Here is a 23042-nt window from a genome sequence, read left to right on the forward strand (position 1 = left end):
GCAATTAGTCAATTGAACCCTCTCGGTTGGCTGATTCACATAGAAATAGGGCAACAAAGATCCCACATGAAAGGCTCAACTCTATGTGGATTCTCCATGCCCACAACAACATGGACTATTTGATTTCTTATATCTTTGTTGAAAATGGATTAGCTGACTCCAACATGTTGATTTGCGTTCACCTTTATGACCTTCGCATCTACAACAGCCATTTTATCTTTAAATTAGTAAGTTGACAAAAAAACTTCTGACATTGGGTTTAGCCTTTAGCGGGAGCATACTTCTGTCAAGTCTACGTCATGGTGCTGAGCATTTCTGTGTTCACGGGAAATTTGTCTGTCCCTGTGGGTCTGCCTGAGGTTGTCAAAACAAGCTCAGGCCATACCCAGCAAGGCATCTCAGATACCCACGGCAGAAAAATATAGCTTTTTACAATGAAAATCCAGAAAAAGCAAAAAGCAAAAGCTAATCTATCTAAATTTGTTCCTTTCTGGTAGGTATTAAAACTGTTATTTACCTAGGGATGTGATATTATAATGTATCTGAGTGGATGGAGATGCTGACATGTGGCACCCATCTCTCAAGTTAGTTATATTGGGTCATGGTAAAAATAATAAATTATATCAAGATTGAGAAGGCCTTCGTTAGGATTACCCTTCCACTGTATTATTAGGAGAAGGTATCTATTTTATCATGTGGCATCTATCTTCTGCATTATATTATTTCTATTCTGTGTAGATCTTATCAGGTGGTATCAAAGCTACGATTTGGGCAAAGGTGAAAAAAACCCTGGCTTTCCAGATTAGCCTATATCTACCAAATGACAGAAAGAAATTCAGCGATCCTTTTTACCTATGTTGGAGATTCATAAAGAAGTACAGTCCAGAAATCAGATCTTTATCACCAATATCTTGTGAGTTATTTCAACTTATTATTTTTAATAAGGCCGCAAGTCAAGGTGTTTTTTGAAATTTTAACATTTCCGAAAAGGTCATCAAAATTCATGTCATTTTATAATTTAAGGCCAACTATATCATGTTTTGGTCAGATCAAAGTTGGGTCAATTGGAATTGATAAAATGGTTATCTATTGAATGTTTTTTTTCCTAAAATCCTAGTTTCATTAGAGATTCTTAATTTTCTTAGGAGTAGAGACGCATTAGAATGGTGGTACAAATATAAAATAACTCACAGTAAACATATAATATGAAAATATCAATTTCACGTACTTGAAAATGTAGTGCTTTGCAATGGTATAGAATCTAGACCATTATATGAGGATTATTCTTTGGATGAGAACTGGAACAAACTTTCTTAAATAGAGGGGCTACACAAGAAGACGACAAAGATGAGGGAAAAAAAATGAAGTTAACTTTAATAAATGGTCAAAAGGCAAGAATAAAAAGTTGTGACTCCCTCAAACAAGAGATATAGAAGGGAAAAGAAAACTTCATTTGAAGTGGCATACAGAGGAAGTAGGATTGTAGAGAGAAGGGAGCTTAGGAATTAAGGAAGGATGGATACAAGAGGAAAGGAATGAAATAAGGAAGTGAGTAAGGGTGCATAGGATTTAAGGAAGGATGGGTGGAAGAGGAAACAAATGGAATAACAAAGTGACTCTTTCAAAGGCTGGCAATGATTAAGGGTTATGAAGGATTGCGACTCTCTCGAAAGTATCAATTATGAAAGTTTGCGAATTTTTCAAAGCCAAAAAAATGATGAAGGATTGACTCTTTTAGAGGACTGCTAATTGTCAAAGGTTGTGACCATTACAAAGGGAAGACGTGATGAAGAGGTGTGCCCTCCCTCGCATTGGAAGATATAAAGGAGAGAAGGTTTCAATTGAGGACATCTGAGGGAGATCAATTTGAGGAATAATATATTGTTCTCAAAGGTGAGAATGAAAAGTGGTGACTCAATACTTATGAAAGGTGGTGATTCTTTTACAAATATAAGCATAAAGGAGAATCTTGCCATGCATTCAAGGAGCACTTATATATCATTACACACCAATACATCAAATCAACATTCACCCAATCATCACTCATCACTCTATGAATTCCACATTCATTCAATAATCATTCACTAATATTCCAAATCATTGGGTCAAAGTAAATCATTCAATCACAAGCGAGCAGATCAGCAAACCATTCTTATATCAATTCAATCAGTCAATATTAATCATTCAGGAATTAAACATCATCCAAGGAATCAAGCAATCAGCATCAGCACTCAGTTTATCATTAGATGTCAGCAATCAGGCATATATATACTGATCAGAGATTATTCATCGTAGCATGCAGAATTATTATACAATTGAATAAATATAATCTATAAATATTTTGCAATTGCTTATATAATCCACATTACCTTTATTATACTGATAGTAATTAATCTATGTAATCATTTATTTATTGAAATTTCCTAAAGCCACCATATAAGGATTAGGGAGGCCCTCAATAAGAACAGAAGGTATGTATTCCCCTCTAAGTAGCCCACCTCATGATGGATGGATAAGACCTTCTGCCACTTGACCCAAAGAGGTTGAGTTTGGATCATCCACACTCTTGGGCTTACATATAATGAATTTAAGCCAACTTATTGTATAATCATGATTGGGGGAGCAGGTGTGCGTTCCCCTTCTAAGTAACCCACGTCATGCTGGATGGACAAGACCTCCTGCCATTTGGGGCCTAGAGGTTGAGTTTGGATACTCTGTGCGCTTGGGCTGAGTTCTGGTGCATTTAGGGTACCCTAGCATGCTTCCTATCCAACCCCTATTATGGTTGACTATGGAAATGGAACCATTGATGCTTGTGTCCTTTAATTATTTTAAAATAGATTGAAATGATTAGTAGTATATATGCATTTATATGTTACCCTAACCCTTACAGAAATATTTTGTAGAAATATGTTATAAATGTTATCTACCATGATTGCAGGACTTATTCTAGGGTCTTGCTACAGGCATTTTTATTGGTAAATTTATAATTCTGCACTATATTTTGCAATTAGCAAATGGAAGAGAGATGAACAACTGTAAGAATACAATCATACCTCTTCTTGGAACTCCTCCATAACAGCTTTTCCAGCTGCTGCTTCTTGTTCAGCTGCATCCCTCCATCTGGCTATTTCTTCCTCTGCTGCAGCAATATCCATCATAAGACCTTCAACCTAAGAAGACAAAGAACAGGCGAATTAATTATAAATTATGGTAGAAGATTTCATCTTTGAAATTCATGCATGAGAAATATAATATTTGACGCAAAAAGTATATCAATTTAAAACAGCAAAGAAAGATTTTGTGAACAGATTCCAAAACTGAAAAAACACAAGTAGCCCTAAAGGTAAAAAGGCTTGCAAAAGATGAAGAGCCTCACCCACCCAACCTAGAAGCTTTTTTAAGATTAATTTTGATGGGGCATCCAAAGCTAACCCAATGTTAGCTGAGGCCAGTGCAATGCTGCACGGATTGTAGAAACTTTATGATGGGAGATTGTTGATGTTATAGCTGTGGGATCTTTCTCTCTTGTATTCAAAATAAATGTTTATATTATTGAAGCCAACTCAACATATATTGTCATCTTGTTTGCAACAGCAAGGCAATGAAGAGTCAAGACAATGAAAGGTCTTCACTTTGTAACAGCAAGACAATGAAGGGTTGAGACAATTTTATATATTCTTCCAGGGGAATTCACATGAAAACAGATTGATATTCTTTGATTGTCTGCATATTTGTAACTAGAGAGATCCTATCATGAGGGCTGGAAAGTAGTGTTTGGCCAAATTGTAAATCTGACTTCTGCTCTTTGATTATATATGTGTGATATTTTCTTGTGGCTGGGTTATTTTCCATCAAGTTGGAGGGTATCCTCAAGATTATTCATTGTCTTATTATGCATTATCTTTGTTTTTTTCCCACTAATCTTCAATTCTGGTATAAAACATTGACATGATGTTAGAGTTGGCCCACTTCCCAGACCTGTGAGGTTTCAAAAATATTCTATAGGATATTGGCTTTCAGAAATATTTCATGGTCGGTCACTTATTTCAAAAGCGCTGCAATTTTTAAAACTTTGCAGGTGCAAAGTAATATATATCATGAGATTTTGACAAGAGTGATAGGACTTGATATATGTTGAAGAAACATTATTATGTTTTGGAGATTAATTTAACATTTACGGGAAGGAGAAGTTTCATCACCAAAGTCTAAAGACTCGGTGGAGATATTTAAGAGGTATTATATCGTTTTTTAGTGTGATATTAAATTGAATATCAGGTACTACACACGGTAAGAATTATGTTTCAATTTTTACAACACAACGGTAAATTGTGAGCCTCTTAGCTGGGAGGTCTTGGGTTCAAATTTACTCAAGTTAAATAAATGAATAATAATAATTAATCAAACACACATAATAATTAATTTTGACTTCGGCCTCTTACTGATTTAAAAAGAAGAATTATGTTTCAATTTTAACTGAATTAAGGGACATCAAAGCATCAAAGGTTCTTTATCTCATATCTGGATGAGTGCCATAGCATTAAGCTAATGTTTGAAACATTTATCTTGAGAATATTATGTTGTATTAAACTCTCAAGACTCCTGTTGATTAATATTATTACTGGTGGCAATTAAACTTCTGCAATTAATTCCTCTGTTCTGTTCCTTTATAGTGCTCCGCATGCCTATGTCTGTTGTACTAAATCGTCAATTCTGAGGCTGAAAGGGGGGCCACTCTCACATCACCTGGAAATAATGTTAGAGGCACACTTCGGGTGTTTGAACAGTTATTGTTCCTGCAGTGAGTTCCTCAATTGACAGGTCTATCATAATGCTAAACTCATCAGTTTCTGGATATTAACATAAACTACTGGTGTGTCGAATTGCTATTTGGGTTCGAACCATTCCTTTCAACAGTAGTTAGCAGATTATGGTGTTGAGTTGTCAAATGAAATCTATGAGTACATTTTCCAGCATTTCTTTCATCAACAAACATGGATGTGAATGTCGTCCATAGTTTATTATTCTGAATTTAAAGTTTTCAAACTGCAGAGTCAGCTTTATGATTCTCTGCAGTCCTCAATGGAAATGAAGACTGGAATATGAATGGTCAGAGATTTTCAAATATTGGCAATGCAGAGGGGAATATGAAGATGAATATCACGGTAGATCTAAACAGATTTGGCAGGCGTTGGTTGTGACAATCTTCTCTGGTGTACCCCTATTTTCAAGGGTAATGATTGTCCTAGCAAGTTTGGGGCTTGTTGGGCTTGCATTGATGTTCTGGTTCCGAATCTCTGCCCTACTGGCTCTGAGGTGCATTCTGTGTGGATGCATCTTTGTTGGCAATCTCTTTCCTATGAATGGGTTGTACCTGTATGCTCATGTGCATTTACAAGTGGTTGTGTAAAGATAGGACCAATCTGTCTGGTTTGTGGTTCGCTTGTATTATTGCTTGGCAATGTGTTGCTGCCGACTCATTGCTCCATGAACCTGTGAAGAGCTGCAGTGGATCCGCAAGGAGAGGGGCAGATTGCAATGTACCAGTAGGATCTCCACAAAACATGTAGAGATCAAATATCATTACATTCAGAGGGAGTCTAGTGTACCATTCGAGTCCACTGGTCCAGTTGATGAACCTAGAGATTTGGCTTGGCGTTGCCCTTGCTGAGAGGAAGTCTCAGCATCAATGATTATTATTATGTGCTAAAATGCATGAGTCTCTGAGACGGAGAAATATAAGGTGAAAGCCCTTGAGAGATGTTGCTCTTTCCACTCATGGGAGTAGCCATGGTGGACGTTGTGTTGAGAGACTCCATAATGACATCACATTGAGTAACTCCATGATAGGCACTTGTGCATATGGTTCTTTCTATACGTGGGAGTAGCGAGTGTAGGTGTGATGTTGAGAGACTCCATGATGCTATCACATTAACAGATTTCATGACAAACTCTTTTCCACAAATGGGTGTAGCCAATGTGGGTGTCATGTTCAGAGACTCCATGATGTTATTGCATTGAGAGATTCAGTGATAACCTCCTTTCCACAAATGGGTGTACCCATTGTGGGTGTCATATTGAGAGACTCCATGACATAGAAATCTGGAAAGATTACTGCCTACATAGAGGAAGTGTTGATGTTATAGCTACAAGAGTTCTCTCTCTTCTACATTCGATATGTGTATATATATAATTGAAGCCAACTCAACACATATCATCATCTTCTCTGTAATGCCAAGGCAATGAAGAGTCCAGACAATGAAGGGTCTTCACTTCATTACAGCAAGCCAATGAAGGGTGTCAAGACAATTTTACATGTTCTTCCATGAGGAATTTGTATGACAACAAATTGCTATTCTTTGATTGTCTGTATATTTATATCTAGCGAGGTGTATCATGACGGCTGGGAAGTTTGGCCAAATTGTAAATCTAACTTCTGCTCTTTCATTAAATATGAGTGATATTTTCTTGTGGCTGGATTTGTCTCCCTCAAGTTGAAGGGTTTTCCCAGGATAATTCATTGTCTTATTGTGCCTTATTTTTTGTTTTTTTGTTGCTTATCTTCAATTCTGGTATAAACCATTAACAAAGATTCCTTCTTCCTTGGTTCTAGTACAAATAATGACGCAGAATTGGAAGCTGTCATTTTTGGACTCCCACTAGCAAAATTGAAGGGTGGCAGGAATGTAGTGCCTCTCGTGTCTGCAGTCTGAACCTTGTTATATTTTGATCCGTGAGATACTTGATACTCATGTTAAGTTACTTTTGAGATGACTTGAGGGTCGGATGTTATACCTTGTTTCAGTATCATAGATGCTATACTACTATGCTGTTCAGTTTATCATATTTGCATGTTGATGCCATTTTGAGATGACAGTAGGTCTATGATGATATCTAGTTATTTGGTATTTTGGACATATCTCTGATTTGGTTATATGTGGATTTATGCTTTCGTGATTTACTTCATTCTTGTTTCATTATGCTTTATGCGAACATGAGTGATGTAAATGGATTATTTCAGTATAACTGAGTAAATGGTTAAATTAGGTATTTAACACATTTATTGCTTCGGCTATGTTATTATATGCAATTGCACTTGATCGTGTGTTTTAGTGTGCAGGATTTATATCCCTAGCAGTGGCACATGGAGTTAGTGATTCAACAGTTCATGTTTTACCAATGTCGTCCTGGTATGTTTGACATATCTTTTAAATGTTAAATTAAACCCTCCGGTGATATGTTAAATCCAGACTCATTTTGCATTATGTGATTAGACCAATGAGCGTGTCTGTGCATTTAAAGTTTCACATTGTCGTGAAGTTGTTAAGGCTTTCTGTGATTTTGGTTTTAAGGTTTTTGGGCTTTATTTAATTGATTTTTAATTTCTAGCAACTTTGCCATAGATGAATTCCAATTACTTGGAATAGCCTGTTTTCATTTGGGTTGATTTAGAGTCTATCTAGTCTAACTGGCTATTTACCCTAATCGATTATTCACTTGAAAAGTGAATAAGTATTGAAAGAGGAATTTAATTCCTCATTTCTCCCTTTTGCAATTTGGAAAATTGAGAGCTTTTTCTGAAGGATTGGTTTTTTGTTCATTGTGAGAGCTACGGGCGTGGGTTCTTCAAGAGCACAGACTTGTTGGCTCTAGTGTAAGGACATTGCTTTGTTGTCACTTTCGGCCGTATCTGCTGATTATTTATTTTACCTAGCTGTTTTCCGTTTTAGCCCTTTTGGCTATCAGGTAGGGCTCTCCCATTTTCATGTTTCAGCTTCGTTTTGGGTTTTGTTTCTGGTAGTTGTTTGTTTGGAGGATGAGAACTAGTGTTCCCCTCCATTTCTGTTTGTTGGTTCTGCCCAGTTGGTCAAGTATGAACATTTTTCCAGTTTTTGGGATGAGGATTTGGGATTTCGTAGCGTTATTCTGATCATTTTTGCATACGGTGTTCGAACCCAAATTTTATTGGATTTTTGTGGATTTAGTGCCCAAGAACCAAATGGGTTTTATTTTCAAAGTTTTCCAATTTTGGGGTTTTTGCCTCATTTTGCGTACCGCCCTGTTTTCTCAGGTTTTCTTGGCATGATGTTGGTTGTGGACCTGGATCATCTATTTGGATGTCAGTCAGACCATTGTTGCACTTTTATGTTGCATTGGGATGCATGTCGCATCCATCCTCCCGACCTTGTTTTTGGTTGAGTGATATTTTGCTCATGTTCTCATCCAGTTCTTATGTTATGATCTTCATGATGATGGAGTTCCACACATGAGTACATGCACATACATTGTCGGGTGACTTACGAGGCCCGATCTCCTGTTGGTACTTCAATAGAGTTTTGATCATTTGGGGTTGGGTTGGGAATATGCATGCCTACAATCACTCATCATTGGATGGGGCAGCCTGGTGACCATTACCCATGGGTTGGCAGAGAAAGTTTTAAATAAGTGATAAAAAAAAAAAATACTGGGTGGTAATAAATTTAAGATAATTAAAAAGGTTGGCAGAGGAAGTTTTAAATAAGTGATAAAAAAATAAAATACTGGGTGTTAATAAATTTAAGATAATTAAAAAGTGGATTGTGTGCCTTCCATTGGGAAGAGTTGCTGCCTAGATTGTGCACCTTACGTTGGGGAGAACTGCTGCCAATACTATCTTGGGCTTTTCGATGCCGAGCGACTCTTCATAGTCTCAGCCCCTACATAGTAGCCTATTGAGTGTTTGACTAGGACCTGTTGTACTTGCATTGTCTCATAATCTTGGTTTCAGACATCATTACTTTCTGGCATGAGTGTTAGCCATGGACATTTGCTTTATGTGTGTTTGTGGTTGGATCATTATCTCCATCAGCATGGCAGGAGTGGACCTACGAGTTTCATGTGGTTGGGAGGCATACCTACCTATACCACTGCTGGGGACTAATCTACAAAGACAATCTATTATCCCACTCCGACCGTTGCTAGATGTTTTCACTTGGTACTTCGGATTCTGGAGTATGATTTCTTGTGACTTATGCTTTCATTGGAATGCTTGTATATCATGTTTCGATGATGTTAGTATTGACGCATTTCCTTATTATGGTGTTTAGCATATGATTAGATGATGTTATCTGCTTAGTTGGAATATCTTTGCTTATTGGCTTACCATGTTAGATTTCCTATCTTATGATTTTATTACGCTTTAGTAGTGACGTCCTTATAAGACAACTCCGACTATCTAGTTGGCAGTTTGAGATGTTATGCGCAGGTGATAGCTAGGGCCTTCGAGATCTCATGATGCTATTACGGTTGGGAGGAACCGCACACTTAGTTTGTTATTTCAGTACATTGCGATGTTGCTTTCTGTTATTTTTCCTTCACTGCTATGTTAGATGGTTAGATGCAATTTCCATCTTGTAGTTATTGTTCAAGTGTCTATGCCTCGACTGTGGATCTGGTACTCCCCGGTGTGGAGGTTCTGACTTCTTGTTTTATTCCTTTGTTTGTCCTAAGAGTGTTTCTTGCTTTCCTAGGTGACCATGTGTCAGCATTGGGCAATACTTTAAAGTATCGCACGCCCATTGGAGAAAGGTTGTACGACACTTGCAGAGTGTCCACGGCTTCAGGAGTAAGTGTTGCCCAGACCCTGAAAGTATTGCACACCTTTAGAAAGGTCGTACAATACTAGAAAGTATCGCACAGTGCTGGAATAAAGTATCACCTAGGTCTTTGGAAAAACCTATCCGGGTAGACAGCGAGCACTTTTCGGTTTGACCAAAAGTTTTCAAAAGGTGTTTTGGCTACCCTCTACGGTGTTCTTGAATACCTTGGAATTGTATTTTGATTTCGGAATGTTTCGGATTCTAAATCGTTTGCGTCCTTCCGTGGTTGGTCATTTTGGTCAGTAGTGGCATTTGGATATTTGTTGGTGTTTGGATGTTCATTTAATCTTCCATTGCAATCTTTGTGATCCTCATATGTTGTATGTCGTATACATCCATACTTGTTTAAATTTTTTTTTATCTTGGGCAGGGCATTACATCTGGTATCAGAGCCCATGTTGCAAAATTGGGATCTCTATGTTATGCTTCCACCAGTTGTTGTCTTTTGTTTGTGTATTGTTATCTTATGTTGTGTATGTTGATATCTTTCTTGTTCTTGCTTGTGACTTATGTTGTGTGGCATGTTTCTTACCCTTATCTTGTGACTCTATAATGATGCCTCTTGCACGTAGACCTGGTGATCAGGGTGGTAACCAACAAGTGGTTCACGGAGAAGAACACCACAAAGAGGAACGACAGGAAGGGGAGGGAGAACAAGGTAATAACAATCAGGGCGGCATTGGGGCATTGATGCCAGTGCTGCAAGAGATTCTTGCTCGGTTGGGGACTTGTGTTGAGGAAAACCAACACAAGGGAGGTCGGGAAGAGGAATCTCATCATGGAGGTTTCCACAGGTTTGAACACAGAGAGGAAGAGCGTGAGTGTTCCCGTACTCCACCAAGTGGTCAAAGGCACCATCGGGGTGGTAGGAATCGCGACAGTGAAGATTCCATTCGTTTGGATATCATGAAATCTCTTCAACAATCCAAACCACCATTTATGATGGCAAGGGCGGTGGCCTCAAGGCAGGAACTTCGTTATTGGACATAAAGCGTTGCTTCACCATGTACCCATATGCAACCAATATGAGGGCCCGTTGTATGATTATGCAATTTAGGGACCACGCATCCATTTGGTGGAATATTGAGGGGCAAAAGCTCCAGATCAGCATCGCAGATCTCACCTGGGAGATCTTTGAGGAGAGGTTCCAAGAGAGATTCTTATCTCCTCAGTCAGGGAGGCCCGTACTAATGAGTTCCACAAGATCAAACAAGGAAATATATTAGTGGACCAATATGAGATCAGGTTCTTTGAGCTTAAGCAGTACTCATGATACAACCATGATGAGATACTCCTAACTCAAAATTTCATTTGAGGCCTTAAGGATGCCCTTATTGGAGAAGTTTGTATGCATCAGCCTAGGACCCTTATTCATGCTGTTAAGTAATTTGACTAGAAGTTTCAGTGGTAAATTAGGTTCTCAAAACCCTAGTGCACGGAATTCAGGATAGGATGCCTAGTTTACCCAGTCCTCAGGGAAGGGCCAAGCCCAATTAGCACCCTCACAAGGCGGTAATAGTCGTCGTTTTTGACAGAGGGGAAAATGGTCTAAAGGTGGACAAAATGCAAGTGACTCAGGAAAGAAGGGAGATGACTAGAGCCGTGGTCAGAAATCTCAATAGGATTGCCCTCCTCAAAGTGGTAAGCAAAAATCTAGTAGGGGTAGTGCACCTTATCGTACTGCTACTCAGGGTGGTCATGGAACAGGTTCCAGCTTTGCGGGAAACTGTTATTCTTGTGGCCAATGCAGTCATAAATCTTTTGGGTGTCCTATTAAACCGTCTACAAGACCTAGTAAGAGTACAACTAGATCGGAACCTACGGTGGGAGATGTAGGAAGGAGCCATCGAGTCTTTGTAGCAGTTGACAAGCTAAGCATCAAGGTACCATAGTCGAGGCTTGTTGGTAAACAGATTTGTCACAGTAGAATTGCCCAACGGAGTGTGTGTGGCAAACCGTTCACAACAGTTGGATAGGCCCTTGATATCCGGCCTTCCTCTGCGTTTTGAGGGGCAGCTCCCTCGTATGATATAATTTTTAATAAATTTTCAAATAAAGAATTCAAACTTCAAATTTCAAGGGGAGAGTCATGGAAGACGAATGCACTACACGCCCTCACAACCCTCTGTGGTTAACAAGATCGATAACGGTGGTGTCCGAGAACTACGCTTGAAAGCAACCAATGTTATTAAGCATATTCATTATCATTTGTAAACACTCGCATAGCACCATGAGAATGTCTACCAAAACGTATAACAATTTGGATTTTAAAATAAGAAACCCAACGCACATCTCGTTTCTTTTTCTTGCACCAAGAAAGCAATAGAGATTTTTCAATTCAAAGATAAAAAGTGTACATACTTTCCAAAATTTATCTCTAGATCAAAATTTCAGCATAGTGTTCCCTTATTTTTCCAACCAAAAAGTCCCTTTACAAGCCAAAAGGTGTCCTTATATAGACATAGAGGTTAATAACTACCTCTCTGAGGTTAATAACCACCTTCGAAACACAAAATTTTGGAAGGTTAATTAGCCTTAAGAAAATTAACCTATACAAGGAAACTTGCAAAAACAAAACTTTAGCTAGAATTCCTGAAAACGTTTACATATACAATCACTAATTCTTCTAGCTATTAGCCCTATCTATCAGGACACAATTGATCTGTCTCGGAAAGCCCTGTAAGCATCTTGGACGAGTATCATTGATTCATAGTTCGGAATGAACACGTTTTCCATCTTGAGTTTGGCTGTGAGATATCTATCTTGGATTTCTTCTGACTCCTGCCGGTAGGCTGAAATGTTATAATCTCCCAACGTGACTGCAACTAGGCTAAGCTTCATCATAGTTTCAGCATCTGACACACGGTTCTCTATTTCTGAATGAATTTGAACGCTGAATGAATCAAGGAGAAACTGACAATCAACATGCTGAAGATCACTTACTGGCATCCCACCTATGATAGTAGAGATTAATTCATCTGTACTTTTTGCTTTCAACTGCTCCAAAGAGGTTATTAACTTTTCGAACTCAGTGATCCCTTTGTTGATGTTTATCATCTTCCAACCAACACTTTTACTCCAGATACGTATTTGGTTGTCACTCGGATCAGCAATAATTTTCTCAAGGAGTAGGGTGCCCGTATCCAACTTGGCTATTTCCTTTAATTCATCGGCTACTTTTTGCCAATTGGATTTATGTTCTTTGCTATTTTCCAGCTCCTTAGAAATTTCCTGTACCTGCGTGATGGCTTTCCCACATATCTCCTTTACTCCAGTTATAAGTTTTGAAGCATCTTCTATCATCCTGTTTATCCAAGCCTCGATCATTAAACTATATGACTTTTGTTGGTCAATTCTTTGAACAATAGTATGATCTAAAATACCATCAAGTCTTGTTGGAACTGGCGGGGTGGCCATGACTTGGGTATTAGAAGGGTTGCCGATTGAATTAACATAAGCTACCATCATTTGAAGTTGTTCTTTGAGTTGCTCTTTGGCTCTTCTCTCTTTCTTCGCCCTTTGCAACATCTGAGCGGCAATCAATTCAAAATTTTGAAACTCTCTTTCCGCATTAGAAGGACCAAGGTCAACGTTTTCTAGAATGAAATCTGATTCAGATGCTTCATCAACATTCTTTTCAACTATAGGCTTGGCTAATTCTACATACAGATTGCCTGAAGTTTTATCAATAGCTAACCTGGACATCACTTTGGTCTTTTTCGCCTTAGGAGGCTTCTGAAGAATGCTAGAGACCATATCAAACGGAGGCGGAACCAACTGAACAACATTCTTCCTCTTCTGAAGACTATCCTGGAACCATGAATGTGTAACCTTTGAAATTTGTTCGGCACTTGTTACATTTTCAGCAACCATTATTAAGTCCTCCGAATTAGATAACGGGTCATCCAACTGTGTAATGTCTATTATGGGCGCATCAGGAGGAAGAAGACTCAAGTGAGGAATCGCTACATCACGAGGGGATGTAACCGGAACATGTGATTCAGCAATTTGAGGGGTTCTTTGGTATTTCTCATTTCTTCTACCTTTCATTTTTGTCCTTTTCCTTTGTACTGTAAACTTATCTGGCTGATTCAAATTTTCTTCTTGATCTTGAGCATCTATATCTAGTTGTCGTATCTTCTCACTAGAAGTGGCCTCTATCGCCATTCGAGACGATTCCCCTGTATTATTTCTCCCCTCTTTATTTTGAGATTCACCAGTTGCTTTTTCGATTCTGACTTTACTGATCCAGTCTCTTGTTCTTCTAAGAACATAGGAAGACCTCTCTTTCAAACTTTTCAATTCAGGAATTGACCAATCAATAGGAGGGAGCTCTAGTAATTCAATTTTCTCGTAATAATAAGGATCAACCAAAGAAACCTCATCATCATCTATGCCTGTTACATCAATGTCTAACTTAAAGTTTATTACCTGCCATACTGTAAGCCGCATCCAATCCCTCTTCCTGACTTCGAAGTCATTTTCGCAATCCTCCCAAAAGTCTTCTAGAGCCGGGAAGTGACCGAGACTGGGATTTAACTTCAATTCATTCACAGCATAGCCCTTACTATCATAAGGGAAACGCATCGTGTAAGGATGCAAATTTATCGTGGCGATAGATCTTTCAATGTTCCTGGCATCTAATGCAGTGTCGCAACTATAATATCCGATGCCGATAGGGAAAGTTATTTCATCTGTCCTCCTGTTCCTGCAAAGTTTGTTGATTTGATTAATTTGCCTGCACATTTCAATTAAGACTAGTTTATCATCAACAAACCTAGGTAACATCAACGGACATCCATCATAGGCAGCCAGCCGGATATAAGTAAACTTCGAAAATTGTATAAAAACACTTCCATATTTTTGCACTTTCATTGCTGCTTCTGGTGAAATCCTGAGCCCAATGTTCCCCTGAATTTCCCTTACAGTTAGCATGGTGAATGCGTCATTCACTCTTCTGAAATGGTGTAGGCTATTATCATACTGAATTTGAGGAAGATAATTATAAATGATGGTCGTGTCATCATAAATGCCCTGCCGGTTAAGTCCTGGCCAACCTTTGGTACTTGCAATGGCGTAGAAAAGGTATGAAGTCATATAAAAGTAGTCATTTTCCCGAAGTCCCATGAGCTGTCTGTGCAGTGAGTCACTGATAATTTCAGCCCAATCAATGTATTGTTTTCCTTCACAGACAATATTAATGAATAGAAACATCCAACCTTCAAACTCGTGTGAATCCCGAAGACCAACGATCCTGCTCAACAAAGTTACCATGTCCGCCACATCTTCTTTCAGTGATGATCTGTGAATGGATTTGCCTAATTGAGATTTGCCTCTTCTCGGTTGGAAAAACCACGATCTTGCCACAGTATTTAAACATTGAGTTTGATTGGCAGTAAAATATTCCTTGGCAGTTCTTAGATTAACGCTGGCATATTGCATCCTAGCAGGCAATCGAAAAATGATAGCAATAGAGGCAGGGTCCAGGCGGACAATTGTTTCATTGTTCGGCGAAACAACTTCTCTAGTGCTGGGATGATAAGCCTTCATGCACTCCAGCACTAATTCTGGGCATTGTACGGAAATGGGATGCCCGCCTGCTTGGGCCAAACCACTTTCCAGTATTTTTCCAGCTAATGGAGTCTTTTCTTCATTCGCAAGAGATGACCAGAAGTCTTGAAGACAAACATTTCCCAAAATGGTATCGCCAATATCTGGAAGCGTACTTCTTAAAACAGGAGCATAATCCGGCCTCTGATACTTGTACTTCATGGTTTGATTTCCAATCCTTTTCTCAAATATGCCGAGTTACAGAGAAAATAAAGATGCCCCCTACTACTTGTATCCCACCATAGCAACTATTGGGTCCTGTCCAAATAGGAGATCTAATACCTTCAATAGTAGGTATACTGGTAGAGCGACAGTTTCTCTTCTTTTAACATTCACATGGCTTCCATTCAGAAATGGTACCCATCAATTTAAATGCAGTCCCCATGGCGCGAACAAGCTTTTCGTCGCAACCCAATCAAGAAATGAAAATGCATGGCACCATACATGCCAGACCTCACTCAATTCCCGATTCACATTACTGTTCTTCTTTCTGCTTTCAGATTCATCATTACTTAAAACCCTCACCGAAAAGGGAGTGTCCGAAAATAGAGTGTCTCCACTTCTCCCACCGAGATTATTTTATTAGCTCTGGGGGATCATCAATGGCGGTCTATCCGAGGGCGATTGTGTTTCTTCGCAAAGCCTGAGACAAAATTTGCACCCAATCCACGGCTGTCTGTTTTGAATAACAAACAATTGCTATTCCGGTTCAGATATTTGATGTGCAGGACGGTTCAGATTTTATTTTTAAAGTGGTTTGAAATGACGTCTTTTCGGTACTCAGGCATGGCCTTTCTTTCCACCAATTCAACTGACTTAAAGGATCCTGCATTTGGCGTGTGTTTATTTGTAGAAATTGCTAACCGTCATGATAGTGGCAACAAATTCATCATGGAGCGGATTTGATTTAGAAATGGCCGCGAAAATGTGGATTATTTTTACGTCTCCACCAGCGTGAATTCACAATGGCGAAGTTATGGAGATGGAGGTGGATCACACGTCTTGAAACTGTCTCCGCATCTTGCCCCACTTGCTGGCCTTTACCGCGGTTAAGCTTCAACTAATTTATCTGTTTCTTCATCGTGCTCGCCAAGTTGTCGCGCTCTTTCTACCTTCACATAACCGCTCATCAAAATAAAATATTCTGATATTACTTTCCGCACTTGAAGGCATAATGAAATGCGGTTCCAGGCATATCGATTGGAGTGACTTTCGTTCCAGCAACGAGGCCTCAATAAGTTCTTTCCATTTTGTCTAACATGGGCTTTCTCTCGAAACTTATTAGCAAAGAGCATATGTTGCTGAAACCCAAAGATTTGATCTCCTCAACTGCGCCGAATGCGTCTTTTAAAGCATGCTGTAGTCTGATGAATATATTCTGCAATGAGCGGGGCTTATTAATGGCATCCAGTAGAAAACGTTTCATTTTAATGAAGTGAGTGCGAAACTTCTTGGCATCGTACTGCTCTGTAGAAGATTATTGTAGCTTCCAACTTGAACTATCTCTCCATCATGCATCGCAATTTGTACTGTTGGCATGAGGCTGGGAGACACAAGGTGGCGTCTTGATTATATCAGTTGGCGAGTTGATACGCATATCGCTGTTTACTCATAATATATGTTGGCGGCTTTATGTCATCCGAGTTGCCAAACTTTGAACACCCTCCAGCCATAAAGGAAACAATAACTGCAGGTTGAGACTGATTACAATAAAGCCGAATCATGAGTTGGCAATGTATTGAATAAGGTGGTGCATCGTTATTGCTTCCTTAACAACGTTCTTAGCCTGGACTTGGTAGAGAGAAATCTGCTTTTCTGTGACACGATATAGAAACTATTATCAAGGCAAGAAACCTCTTGGCACATTGTTTTTCCCTATTTCCCGATAGCAATGGGTTGGAATGATTGGCTTCGTCAATAAAATTATGCAGGGTGTGAGTGAAAATAGCAGAGGAAGACAAGTATTTATCTCCAATTATCATGAGGATGCGACACTATTAACCCTCAATACCATGTTTTATAGACAAGCTGGTATCTACTGTACAACAGTGAAAAAAAAACTTAATTTGAGCCTTTAAGAAGCTTCCACATTGTTTACTCAAATTAAAACAGCTCCCATTGCACATGGTGAATTATCAGGGACTCTCATTCGATTCATTTCCATTGTTTCTAATCGCCTCCATGTACATATTTGAGTTTTTATGAAAGAGTTTTTGAATAGGTTAACAATCGTCTCAGAGAGGTTAAGGAATACATATTTTTGGTGGCTATCATTAACCTCTTGGAAAGGTTAGGAAAAACGCATTTTTGAAGGTTAACATTAACCTCTTAAGAAGTTAAAGGTTAAGAAATACGTGTTTGTGAAGGTAATCATTAACCTTTTAAGAAGTTAAAGGTTAAGAAATACACGTTTTTGAAAGCAATCATTAACCTTTAATATCTTGAGGCTCAGAAGCTGGATTTCGAAGATCTCAAGTGTTGTGCGGAGCTGAGAACGAGCCGGAGACACGGAGGTTTAAAGACTTGCAAATTTCAAAGATAGAATGGCCAATTTGATGTTTAAAACTAGGCAAGTTTTTAAAATTAATAGAGGCTTATAAAATTTAAAGAATTTTATAACAGGGCAACAAGGCTACAAGTAAGTTGCATGGTATTTCGTCTTCAATATTGTTTGACTCAGGTGCTTTGTATTCTTTAATTTCACCATCTCTTGTTCAGCGATGTGGGCTTGTGGCAGTACGTCAGGTCGATAAGTGGCAAGTTGAGTTAGCCATAGGATCTAAGGTGGCTGTAGACTCCTTGGTCAGTGGTTGTATTTTGAACCTAGGAACCTTCACCACCATAGTGGATCTTCGTATCCTAACTCTAGGATAGTACGACATTGTGTTGGGCATGGATTGGTTAGCCGCCCATCAAACGAATATTGATTGCCGTCGTAAGTCAGTACAGTGTGTTGATGACAAAGGTGGGCAAGTGGAACTTTTGGGAGTCCAGAGACCAATCTTACTTCAGATGATCTCAGCTACTCAACTGAAGGGTTGTTAGATGTTTCTTGTTTCTGTCAGTGATTTGATCTCGAAGAAGCCGACAGCTGTATAGTGACACTTGATGATCACCCACTCCTTCGTGAATATGCAGATGCGTTATCTGATGAGATTCCAAGTATGCCACCGCAGTGTAACATTGATTTTTGGATCGATCTCATACCAGAAACGGAGCCGATTTCACGAACTCCTTTTCGCATGACTGCTCAGGAGTTAAGTGAGCTCAGATTACAGTTGGAGGAATTGTTAGCCAAGGGTCATATTCGTCCTAGTGTGTCCCCATAGGTGCACCAGTCATCTTCGTGAAGAATAAAGATAAATCTTTGTGTTTATGCATTGACTACTGGCAATTGAATAAGGTGATAGTGAAGAACCGATATCCTTTGCCAAGGATAGATGACTTGTCTGATCAGATAAAGGGAGCACAAGTGTTCTCAAAGATTGATCTTAAGTCGGGATACCATCAGCTTTGTATCCAAGAGGCTGACATTCATCGAACAACTTTTCGTACACGATATGGGCATTATGAGTTCACGGTTGTACCCTTTGGGTTAACCATTGCACCATCAGTGTTTATGAGTTTGATGAATGGAGTATTTCACTCTTACCTCGATCGGTGTGTCATCGTATTCCTGGATGACATATTGATCTATTTGAAGACTATGGAGCATGAGGTCCATTTACGTCAGGTGTTGCAGTGTTTGAGAGACCATCAGTTCTATGGCAACTTGGGTAAATGTGGATTCTTCCAGTCTGAGGTGAAGTATTTGGGGCATATCATCACTGGTGATGGTATTGCAATGGATCCGAAAAAAATCCGAGCTATCATGGATTGGTCGGTACCCACTAATGTCTCGGAGGTAAGCAATTTCATGGGATTGGCAGGTTATAACCATCACTTCGTGAAGGATTTCTCATGAGTGGCTCATCCCATCACTTCTCTTCAGCAGAAAGGGAAGAAGTATGTTTGGCCAGACCAGTGTGAGGCAACATTTAATGGTCTTAAGGAGTGTTTGACCAGTGCACTACTCCTTGCAGTGCCTAATCCTGTAGGTGATTTCATGGTTTGCACAGATGCTTCATTGGAAGGCGTGGGTGTGGTGTTGGATGGCCGAGTGATTGCATTTGAGTCTAGAAAACTCAAGGACCATGAGCTTAACTACTCCACTCATGATTTGGAACTCGCGGCCGTAGTGCATGTGCTTGTTCGTTGCAGACACTTCCTTTTGGGACACGGGTTTGAGTTGCATAGCGATCATAGGAGCTTGCAGTACATCTTTACTCAACCAAACCTGAATGCACAATAGCGTTATCGAATGGAGTTCTTGTGTGAATATGACTTTGAGGTACACTACATTAAGGGGAAGAAAAATGTTGTCGCAGATGCCTTGAGTAGGAGGTGACATGAGATATTAGTGTTGTCATTCGGAGTGGATTTGCAAGGTCGTATCTTGGAGGCCTTGCCTGGGGACACTTGGTATCAGGAGGTGAGGGCAAAGATCGAGTTTGAGCGTACCCTTGAGGGGAGATTTTCAAGTTATTTGCTTGAGTCTGATGTATTACTGTAACACATGGGGCGTATCTATGTACCCGTGTGAGGTGATCTTCGTACCTTGGTTTTGTCGGAAGCACATCATGCACCGTATTCCGCACATCCCGGTGTCAAGAAGATGCATGTTGATCCTAAACAGTTGTACTTTTGGGCAGGGATGAGGCACGATGTTGCTGATTTTGTGACTCGATGTCTTGAGTGCTAGAGAGTGAAGGTAGAGCATCAGCATCTGGCGGGTCTTTTGCAGCTGCATACCATTCTAAAGTGGAAGTGGGATATGATATCTATTGATTTTATCACAGGGTTGCCTATGTCATCACGGCGACATGATTGTATCATGGCAACAGTGGACAAGTTGTCCAAGGTAGCACATTTCTCATCCATGAGAGCATCCTACACAGCTTCTTCTGTAGCGCACGTTTTCTTGGAGGATATTGTTCATTTGCATGGGATTTCTCGTTGGATTATTTCGGATAGAGATCTAGTGTTTACTTTGTACTGTGGACGTCTCTCCAACATGCTTTGGGCGCGCAACTCAAATTTTAGTTCGGCTTATCACCCAGAGACCAATGGTCAAACTGAGAGAGTGAACTAGGTTTTGGAAGATATGTTTTGCATGTATGTGATGGACAAGTAGGTGAAGTGAGAGGAGTATTTATACCTTGTTGAGTTTGCATACAACAATAGGTATCATAGTTCTCTTGGCATATCACCTTTTCAGGCCTTGTATGGTAGATCATGTCGTACCCCTTTGAGTTGGGATCGTTTGGAGGATCGAGTACTTTTAGGTCCAACGATGCTTCAAGATATGGAGAGTAGGTTGTTAGTATTAGAGAGCATTTGGTTACTGCTCAGGACAGGCAGAAGAAGTATGCAGATGCCCATAGGTTGGATCGTCACTTTCCTGTTGGTGACAGGGTGTTTTTGAGAGTGCGGCCAAGGAAGAGCCCCATCTGTTATGGGAACTGCTCTAAGTTGGCGCCACGTTTTGTCGGACCATTTGAGATCCTCGAGAGGATCGGTTCTACTGCTTATCGACTAGCGTTGCTACCTAGCCTATTGCGCATCCATGATGTTTTCATGTTTCTGTTTTGAGACTATATTCTTGATGTGACCCATGTTCTTGATTGGGATGCTTTGTAGGTGGAGGACGGGCAGCTTTGGAGCCCATTTGTATCCTTCAGCATCAAATGTTGATTTTGAGAGGTCGGGACATAGAGCAAGTAAGGGTCCAGTGGGACCCGAGCAATAAGACCTCTGCTACTTGGGAAGATGCTACACAATAGAGAGGATTGTACCCCTATCTTTTTGCTGGCTTCCAGGAGTAGGCCTATGCCTAGTGGGGGAGGGTGTAGTGCCTCTCGTGTTTCCAGTCTGAACCTTGTTATAATTTGATCCACAAGATACTTGATACTCATGTTATGTTACTTTTGAGATGACCTGAGGGTTGGATGTTATACCTTGTTTCACTATCATAGATACTATACTACTATGCTGTTCAGTTTATCATATTTGCATGTTGATGCCATTTTGAGATTACAGTAGGTCTATGATGATATATGGTTATCTGGTATTTTGGACATATCTTTGATTTGGTTATACATGGATTTATGTTTTGGTGATTTAGTTCATTCTTGTTTCATTATGTTTTATGCGAACGTAAGTGATGTAAATGGTTTATTTCAATATAATTGAGTAAACGGTTAAATTAGGTATTTAATGCATTTATTACTTCAGCTATGTTATTATATGCAATTGCACTTAATCGTGTGTTTTAGTGTGCAGGATTTATATCCCTAACAGTGGTACATGGAGTTAGTGATTCAACTGTTCATATTTTACCAATGTCGTCCCTGTATGGTCGATGTATCTTTTAAATGTTAAATTAAATCTTCCAGGGATTTGTTAAATCTGGACTCATTTGCATTATGTGATTGGACCAGTGAGCGTGTTTGTGCATTTAGAGTTTCACATTGTTGCGAAGTTGTTAAGGCTTTCTGTGATTTTGGTTTCAAGGTTTTCGAGCTTTATTTAATTGATTTTTAATTTATGGCATCTTTGCCATAGATGAATTCCAATTACTTGGAATAGCTTGTTTTTGTTTGGGTTGATTCCGAGTCTAGCTAGTCTAACTGGCTATTTACCCTAATTGATTATTCACTCGAAAAGTGCATAAGTATTGAAAGAGGATTTTAATTCCTCACTTCTCACTTTTGCAATTTAGAAAATTAAGAGCTTTTTTTGAAATCATTTTTTGAAGGATTGGTTTTATGTTCGTTGTGAGAGTTACAAGCATGGGATCTTTGCGAGGATAGACTCGTTGGATCCAACTCAGGGAGACTTTGCTTTGTCATCACTTTCGGCCGTGTCTGTGGATTATTTATTTTACCTGGCTGTTTTCAGTTTTAGCCCTTTTCGCTGTAAGGTAGGGCTCTCCCGTTTTCATGTTTTAGCTTCATTTTTGGTTTTGTTTCTGGTAGTTGTTTGTTTGGAGGCTGAGAACTAATGTTCCCCTCCATTCTGTTTGCTAGTTTTGCCCAGTTGGTTGAGTACAAATGTTTTCCCAGTTTTTGGAATGAGGGTTTGGGGTTTCGCACTGTTATGCTAGCAATTTTTGCATATGGTGTCCAAACCCAAATTTTATTGGATTTTCGTGGTATTAGTGCCTAAGAACCTAATGGGTTTTATCTTCGAAGTTTTCCAGTTTTGGGGTTTTTACCTCGTTTTGTGTGCTATCCTATTTTCTCAGATTTTCTGGGCATGATGTTGGTCATGGACTTGGATCATCCGTTTGGATGTTAGTCAGACCATTGGTGCACTTTTATGTTGCATTGGGATGCGTGTCACATTCGCCCTCCCGAGCTTGTTTTTGATTGAGTGATGTTTTGCTCGTGTTCTCATCTAGTCTTTATGTTATGATCTTCGTGATGGTGGAGTTCCACACACAAGTACATGCGCGTATATTGTCGGGTGACTTACGAGGCCCGATCTCTCGTTGGTAGTTTTGGTGGAGTTTTAATCATTTGAGGTTGGGTTGGAAATATGCATGCCTACATGCACTCATCGTTGGATGAGCATGGGTAGGGGTAGGGTAGCACATGGAGGGGCTTCTATCTTGCAGCCTAGTGACCATTACCCGTGGGTTGGCAAAGGAAGTTTTAAATAAGTGATCACTAAATAAAATAGGGGTGGTAATAA

General features: G+C 39.5%; 1 protein-coding gene across 2 annotated transcripts in view; it reads right to left on the minus strand.

Moving 5' to 3' along the window:
* Positions 1–23042, minus strand: part of LOC149534512 (paramyosin) — a 42920-nt gene that overhangs the window by 10584 nt on the left and 9294 nt on the right. For both annotated transcript variants that reach the window (XM_089803089.1, XM_089803088.1), the window contains exon 5: positions 3057–3173. In XM_089803089.1, coding sequence (XP_089659215.1) covers positions 3057–3173 — 117 coding nt within the window. The remainder of the gene's footprint in view (positions 1–3056; positions 3174–23042) is intronic.

Source organism: Cupressus sempervirens, chromosome 10 (assembly GCF_028749045.1).
Source record: "Cupressus sempervirens isolate cs-2001-9-10 chromosome 10, ASM2874904v1, whole genome shotgun sequence".
Taxonomy (NCBI): Eukaryota; Viridiplantae; Streptophyta; class Pinopsida; order Cupressales; family Cupressaceae; genus Cupressus; species Cupressus sempervirens.